Below are 8627 nucleotides of genomic sequence, written 5' to 3'. Positions count from 1 at the left end.
TAAAAAAAATCAAAGTTAGCCTTGAAAATTTTTTTGGTTGTTGTTTGTTTTAATTTACAGACATGATAGTACCTTTTAGCTGTTCCTATACTTGAGTAGCAATCAATCTGGGTGTAAAATATTAGGGTCATAATGCTCTTTATACCTCATCCCACTCTCTCATGGTATTTGTTACTCAGAGAAGAAATCTGAGTCCTGATTATTTCAATTCCTTTGAAGAAACCAAGTTACTTTTTTGTTTATTTAGCAGTAGGAATCTTTCTATTTAAATTTAAAAATTTTCACCTGGAAACTTCCTATTCTAGGTCTCACTTTATGAATTTTTTCCTTGCCCATGTTGAACTCTCAACCTCCAATTTTAGATTTCTTCTCAGACCTGGAAAGCATATTTTTTAAGATAAAATTTTTAATCTTGCTTGTGATCCACCATTCCATTTTATGCTTTAAGGGCATCTCTGATTTGTAGATTGGAGTTCTATGATTTGTCCTCCCTTAAATTTCTGAGCTCTTCTAAATGTCTTTATTCATTTCACATTTGGGAATATTTCTGAAGTGAATCCTCTCCACTATTGATTTGATTTTCACACTGTCAAATCTGTCTTTTCTTGCTTCTAGTACAAAACCTGCTGGATTTTTTCTTCTTGCTTCAGTGTCTTGAACCAAGTTTCCTTTTTAAATCTAAGTCTGTTCTTGTTGGGTGGTGGCAGTGTCCTCTCAAATTGTTTCTGGGGTCCCTACACCTCCGTGAGCTCCCAGGCCATGTCTGTGGCAATGCTGAAGGACAAATGCAGGGTGTGGCCCTCCTGGTGATGAAGAGGAGGTGCACCCCAGGTCACCAGAAGCCAAGAGAACCCGCGGGGCTGAGCAGGGCAGGATGAAGAAACATGTTCTCACAAAAACCCTGAAGAAGAGATACGATTGTCACAGCCTCTCCCTATGTGGGCCTGACTCTCTTCACTACACTAAACTGGATGTGAATGGAGAGGGGGCCTCTGGAGAGCAAAGGGCCCTCTATTCCCCTTCCTAATATTAATGCCTTACTTTGATTTACATTCAAGTATCATTCTCCCTTAGATTTTGTAAGGTTGAAAGGTAATTGTCATTATTACCACAGAAGGGAAAACTGGAGTTCAAAGAAACTTAACTGAGAAGTGAATCTTGGTCTCTGGATTATTGTGTTGATGTCAGGAGTCAGAGCAACTGGTGATGAAACAGAACCCAAACTCAGTGACTCCCAGGAATGGCCTCATATCCTGTTGTGCAACTTTCTGAAGCCTCTAGGTCATTGCGGTGCCTTGTAGCTGTCCCGGGAGCCCTCAGCAGCAGTTGGAGCTGGTGCACAGGAAGGATGAGGAAGACCAGGCTCTGGGGGCTGCTGTGGATGCTCTTTGTCTCAGGTAAGACAAGGAAGAGGACTGAGCAGGGGAGGCGTTTGGTCCAGGATCTCGGGGAGCCCTTTTCTGTTGAAGCTTCAGAGCACAGGGCCATCCAAGATAGAGCCAACCAGTAGTTATGGCAGACCATGCTGCTCTACCTAGAATTGGGAGAACATGCAGTGTCTGCACACAAAAGTAAAAGAAGGAGAGAGTCAGGGAAAAAAGATGTCTGTGCATGTCGATGTTGTCGGAGACATGCAAAGCCTAGTATGGGAATAATGATAGAGTAGATCTCATCATGGCATGATCTACAATAAGTTTATTTGATGTTGAAATCTTTTTCTTATATTCCATCATGATGTGTTTGATGTTGACAATCTGTTAAACCCAAAAGACAGAACTGATTTAACAAATATTTCCCAGGGGTCTACTATGGGCCAGCAAATATACTACTGCTGAGGACACAGACATGACCAGAAGAGGCTGGTGCTCATTTTGGTGGAGGTGATCATCCCAGCTCTCCATGGCACGCTGGGGTTGGAGGGCACAGTTGCTGAGGCTCAGCAGAGCCGGCACATGCCCCAGCTCTTCCTTGTGTCTCCTCTTACGATCCACACAGTTCACATCTGCACCCAAACCAGAAGCATGCGGGGCTTTATTCACTCCTCCTCCTAATCCTTATGAATAACAGGAGGAAAGTGTCAATATGAGTTAAAAGTGAGGCTTGCCTTGGGAAGGCATGAAAAATCAGGGAGAGGTATCCTCCTGGGCTCTCTACTTTGAGCAAAGTCATGGACAACTGCCTTGAAGAGCCTGTGCTCAGACATTGCTCTGGGTCTTCTTGGAGCTGGGGTGATAATCTAGATGGGCAGAAGGGAGTTAGCTCCTCATGGACAAGTGCATTTCCTTGTGTTTGATTCATGTTTTTCTGAAGGAGAACTGGGAGATGGCAGAGGGCTGAAGGTTATGTACCTGTGTGAGAGAAAACCAGTGGTATATATTTCATTGTGCCCTGTGGGGATAGGTTAGGGGTTAACCTGAATGCTCCTTGCAACTGGATACTTATTCACACTTGGGCCAGGACTTCTCTAATCCCTATCAGACTGTGTTGGACCATGTAGCTCAGTGCTTTAGGTGGAACCAGAGTCCTTGGGTTTGAATCCTGGCTCTAGTACTTAACTATGGTGAGACTTTGGGCAAATCACTTAATCTGTCTGTGCCTCAGTTTCCTTATCTATAAAATGGGGAGAATAATGGTGTCAACTTTTTACTTTATAAAGATTAAATAAGATAGTCTTTAAAAACCCTTAGCACATAATACTTAATAGGTAGTATTTGCTACTCTTTTAATTGACATATTCAAAGGAATTCCCTTCTTGCAATTGTGCACAGACAGCTCAGCAGCCTTCGTTTCTTATTGTCTCCTTCCTTCTGTGAGAGACAGGCAAGTTTTCAAACTCAGTCACCTGTAACTCCCACCTTCCCTGGGGAGCTGGCAAATAAAAGAGATTTATCTGCAACATTAACTTCAGAGGTTAGGGCTTCAGTGGTGGCAACTTGAGGATGGAGTCTGTGTGTCTTCCAAAGAGCCCAGCACAGTGCCTATGATAGAGAAGTCTCCCAGCCAGTCTGATGAGTGAGTGAACAAATGAGGGAACCAGGCTTGGTTTCAGACAACACTCAGCCTCTGGTCAACAGTCTCTTGGAGGCACATTCCTGACTGGAGTGTGTGGGAGTTGCCCAAGAGGTCTGTTTGCGAGGTTTCCCTAGAAACTGGAGTCTGCTCCCAGAAGAACTGGCTTTCAAGCCTGATTTCACCTTTAAACTCCTTGTGAGTCCCGAGTTGAGTCTTCCTAAGGTCAGGCAGATCTGTTGGCCTATCCTGGGGTGGGCATGCCAGGGGGCTCCATGAAAGGGTCAGCGCTTGTCATTTTTCACCAGGCCTGCAAGGACCTAAGTGTGTGGTATTAATAACAGCAGTACTAGTGTTACCGTGACCCACACAGTAGACCCAGCAGCACTGTCTAGCCTGTTATTTGGTGCTCCATGGGGGAAGGTACCCCAGGCCTGAGTGGGTAAGCTACAGTCTCTCAGCAAACTTAGAGAGCCCTGTGTGTCCAGCTGAAAACACAGACCTTGGTCTTCTTACTTCCGCTCTGCTTGGCCTCCTATCAGCAAGGCTCCCTTGGACAAGGCCAGATGAGCACCCCCAATTCTAGATGGTTAACCCAGTTCAGACTCCAAGAATGTGATGGAAACTATTGTCACTGTAACCCAGGGGTTCTCAAACCTGGCACTATTGACATTTGGGGTGGGATGATTCTTTGTTGTGGGGGCTGTCCTGTGCACTGTAGATTGCTTAGCCTGGTATCCATTAGATGTTAGTAGCATCCACCCCTCTCCCTGGTTATAACAACCAAAAATGTCTAGATATTGTCCAGCGTTTCAGGGAGAGTTGTGGCGGGGAGCAAAAATTGCTCCCCAGTGGAGAACCACTGCTGTGACTCCGTGACATCAAAAATAGGAGGGGGCATTTCTTGGCTCAGGTAACTGGGAAGTACAAGGGGTGCTCCTTTGGAGCACAGCTGAGTCCATGACTCAGATAACGTGGGGTTTTTTCTCTCTTTCTTTCTCTCCCCTCCACTCTCCTCCCCTTCCTTCCTCCCACTCACTTTCTGCCTGTTTAGCCATTCTCAGGCAGCCTATTCCTACGTGGTAGAAAGTTTCACAAAATAAAGTTTCACATCTCATTGACCTGTGAATCCCAGCAAGAAGCATTTCTATTAATGGCTACAGCAGTCTCAGGGAGGACTCTGATTGGTCCAGCTCAGCCATGTGCTCCTTCCTAAACCAATCAGCCTGGCAGGGAGATGGGGTACTTTGTGTGTGTGTGTGTGTGTTTTTTTTTTTTACAGAGTCTTGCCCTGTGGCCCAGGCTGGAGTGCAGTGTTGTGATCTTGGCTCACTGTAACCTCCTCCTCCCGGGTTCAAGTGATTCTCCCACCTCAGCCTCCCATGTATCTGGGACTACAGGTGTGCACCACCATGCCTGGCTAATTTTTTTGTATTTTTAGTAGAGGCAAGGTTTCACCATGTTGGCCAGGCTGGTCTTGAACTCCTGACCTCAGGTGATCCGACCTCCTTATCCTCTTAAAGTGTGGGATTACATGCGTGAGCCACTGTGCCTGGCCCCGAGATGGGGTACGTGGATTGGCAAATCCTGTGTCCTGTGCCCATCCTTGAGAATGTGGGCTGCCCCAACAGTAGAGCCACACAGGATCATTCCCTTGGAAAGGGGTGCTCTGCTACCCAAGGAAGGGAAAAAGGAGTGCCAGGCAGTCAGATATCCATGCCCATCATGCCCTCCAGATGGCTTCCTCACTGTTTGTCCAAAGGTCTTTTGAGCTGATCTCCTTGCCCTGACTTAGTTGAAGTTCCTCAAGCTGTCCTTGGAGCCACTGTCTGCTAGCACCGTGTCTTTGCATTCACTTTTTATGTCATACGCCCTTGTAATCGATCCCTCCCACCATGCTGCAGCCACTCGTGGTCTTAGCACAATATCCCATGTTCTGTCTCCAGGCAGGCAGTTTCTTCCTGTCAAAGTCAGTCTTCCTCTCCTGATCATTTATGAAATTTGATCCTCATGCACCATATGCAGTCTCACTCTTATAGTAAAAAACCTACTCACAGTGGAAAGATCTGAGGTCTAGTGCTGGCTTGCAGGGCAAGTTGTATTTTCTCTGGAGGCCTCAAGAACCTCGTCTGAAATATGGGTGGTTGGACAAGAAAAACAGGGGGCTCTTCTCCTTTTTCCCCACCCAGAGAGAGAAAAATAATTCCTCACAGAACCCAATTCTCTTTCCCTGCTTACAGAACTCCGAGCTGCAACTAAATTAACTGAGGAAAAGTATGAACTGAAAGAGGGGCAGACCCTGGATGTGAAATGTGACTGCACGCTAGAGGAGTTTGCCAGCAGCTAGAAAGCTTGGCAGATAATAAGGGACGGAGAGATGCCCAAGACCCTGGCATGCACAGAGAGGCCTTCAGAGAATTCCCATCCAGTCCAAGTGGGGAGGATCATACTAGAAGACTACCATGATCATGGTTTACTGCGCGTCCGAATGGTCAACCTTCAAGTGGAAGACTCTGGACTGTATCAGTGTGTGATCTACCAGCCTCCCAAGGAACCTCACATGCTGTTCGATTGCATCCGCTTGGTGGTGACCAAGGGTGAGTGGCCTGGGACTTGGAGGGAAAGAAAGGCCAGGTGAGGAAAGGGGCAGTGGTGGTAGCATCAGCAGAGCTGGGGTTCAGGATTCCCAGCAGTCTGTCTTCCTCCCAGGACCTCTTTATCTCTCATCTAAGGTCCAGTAGTAAGTAGAACCTTCCATGCATGAGATTCTCCTTGGATAGCACAGCCTAATTTCGGGTGCTGTGGTAGGAATTGGGGTACAATTAAGGTGAGTGGTAGATTTGGGATAATTTAGTCCCATTCTTTGTTCTCCACTTAGAAGTCATGTCCTGACTCCCCCCTCCCAAGGATGCATTTGGTGGCATGCCTGTGTGCTTCTGAAGCAGCCCCTCTCACATCTTTCTGTGGGCACAGACCACCTGGGGATCTTATTTCAAATGCACACTCCAACTGAATGGGTACGGGGTGGGACCCAAGGGTCTGCATCTCTATTGATCTCCCAGGTGATGCCAATGCTGACGGTCCATGGCTTCCATTTTGGGGGAGCAAGTCTCCAGAGCTCATTTTGTGTCCTCTTGTACACAACTCTATCTCACTGGATAGGAGAGGGGGGTTTACTTATCTGTACCCTATTCATTTCAGAACTGCTTGAGGGAAGCACCTGTGCCTTCCTGGGCTCTGCACCCCTAGCAAATAATGTAGTTTCTGACACAAAGTAGGCCCTCAGGAGATGTTGCATTAAGGAATGAATTATGGAAGACAGAGGAAAGGGAAGCAGGCTCAAGTTCCCAGAACCTGGGGAATTCTAAGCCTGAGGAAGAAAAGGTGCACACACAATATATTAATAAAAGATAACTTTTAAAGCAATATGCCATAAGCCAGGTGAACGAAAGGCAGAGTGAATCAAGTAAGCCTGGAATTATTCTTGGAGAAGGTTGGGGCACATGAATTGGTGAAGAACAGAAGGCAAGTTCATTTCCAACAGTACGAATAGCAAAAAATTCCTTTCTTCTTCTCTCTTTCTGCTCTCCCTCACTTCCTGCCCTTTTTTTCTTCTTTCCTTTTTTTGATTTCTGACTCAGGTTGACTCCACAGTATTTCTTTGGCTTTAGCAAAGGAAAACTTTGCATTTGGGCCATGCTCATTTCCCTCCTCAGCTTCATTTACCTACCCGTCCATCAACTCATCCACATTTTCTTCCATACATCCATACATCCATTTACCCACCCATCCACCCCTTCATCATCCATCTGTCCATCCATCCATCCAATGTGTCTTCTTGCAGGTTTTTCAGGGACCCCTGGCTCCAATGAGAATTCTACCCAGAATGTGTATAAGATTCCTCCTACCACCACTAAGGCCTTGCGCCCACTCTATACCAGCCCCAGAACTGTGACCCAAGCTCCACCCAAGTCAACTGCCGATGTCTCAACTCCTGACTCTGAAATCAACCTTACAAATGTGACAAATATCATCAGGTATGGTTTTCAGGTCCCTGGGCCCCTGGTTTGGACACTGAGCCCTTTGTTTCCCAGTCTGTGTGCTGAGAGGATGTGAAAGTGAGGGAAAGGGGAGGGTGGGGCAGGAGAAGACTTGAGTCACATTAGTCTGGGTAGAAATGTCCAGGGGAAGAAGGAAGTGGTGATGGAGAATAGGGGAGGCTCTCAGCTAGGCTGTCCTTCTCCCCAGTTCACCTTCTTTGTTTCCTTGCAACCTGAGTATTTAAAGAGAGGGAAATGGAATCTTACCCAAGTTCCAGTGGAGCTCATCCAACCCCAGGAGCCTGATGGGCAGTGGGAAAGCACTCTGAGTGAGGGGCCCTGGATCTAGTGTTGGCCTGACTAACTGAATGTGACTTTGGGTGAGTCAGGAACCCTCTCTGGCTTTAGCTTCCTTGACAATTCAGTAGGCATGCTAGAAACCCAAAGCTGGAAGACATTGTCCGCTTAATAACTCTCAGCAGGAGCTGGAGCTGGGGCTAAATGCAGTATTGGTTTTTGCCTTATTGTTTTTTAAATAATATTGTTGCATGTGCCCAATTATAGATAGATAGAATCCGAATTTTTGCAGATGAGGTCCCTCTCAGTATTTTTAATAAGATGTTTAGGAGATTTCTAATGTGTAGGCAAACTTAAGAACCACTAACTTAGCAATTTCACACCTCTTTACAGTTATTAAATGTTGATTTATATTAGAATGTGTTTATCATTAAATACTGAATTATCAGGGAGGGAAATACTTTTCCACATCTAGTCTAACATGTCTTTTTTCTCATATTCTCTTCTAGTCTTTATTCATGTTTATACATATTTTAATATGGCAGTAAGTCTAATTATACATGTTTTTATTCTTTTCCCTGCTGAAATTATTCTTTGATGCTGCTACCTAAATTTCATAAATATAAGTTCAATGAGTGCATATTTTTCTATCAATTGGGAAAGCCATAACTTACATAACCATTGGCCTGTTCTTAGACATTGATATAGTGTTGATAAGTCTGAGATAAACATATTCTTGCAGATATATTTTTCTTCTTTTAAATAATTAACTCGAAATTTCCATGAGATAATTTAAACACTGATATCATTTTGTATACAAATAGCATCTACCAATGGTCTTCCAAAAGACTGGAAACAATTTGCAGTGTGATCCATTATGCATAAATAAAGCAGTGTCACGGCAGGCTTACAGACATGGATTTAGTCTTTTAAATCATTAAATAGTGTGAGTTAAATCACATTCCTCCTAAAACAAATGTGAACTGGTGCCTGCTCTAATTTCTCTATGAGTGTAGACTCCACCTCCATATGGGTAATGGCAGTGCCTTTTTCCCCATTACGTTGTTTGGGGAACAAAGTGCTCATTAAACTTTTGTGGAATAAATCAAACGAATGATCTACTAAGAGTCAATGTTTTTTTTTTTTCCTCTACTTTCATTTTGCAATACATAAGTTAAGAGAACATAATCTTTGCCCATATTCTTACTTTTACCGGAAGGAGGGCCTTAAATGTAAGCCGTCCAGGTTCTGGGCCTTTTAATCAAAGTATTGGAGAAGACG

At 44.9% G+C, this 8627-nt stretch overlaps 1 protein-coding gene across 1 annotated transcript; it reads left to right on the top strand.

Moving 5' to 3' along the window:
* Nucleotides 1-1324: 1324 nt before the first annotated feature.
* TREM1 (triggering receptor expressed on myeloid cells 1) lies at nt 1325-7125 on the top strand. The gene is given in 3 exon segments (XM_019028907.2): nt 1325-1397; nt 5250-5606; nt 6854-7125. Coding segments are annotated over 3 exon segments (678 nt in total). The 5' UTR covers nt 1325-1348.
* Nucleotides 7126-8627: the final 1502 nt, after the last annotated feature.

This window comes from Gorilla gorilla, chromosome 5, assembly GCF_029281585.2.
Source record: "Gorilla gorilla gorilla isolate KB3781 chromosome 5, NHGRI_mGorGor1-v2.1_pri, whole genome shotgun sequence".
Classification (NCBI taxonomy): Eukaryota; Metazoa; Chordata; class Mammalia; order Primates; family Hominidae; genus Gorilla; species Gorilla gorilla.
Note: the sequence above shows the minus strand (reverse complement) of the source record. Positions and strands in the feature narration are given on the sequence as shown.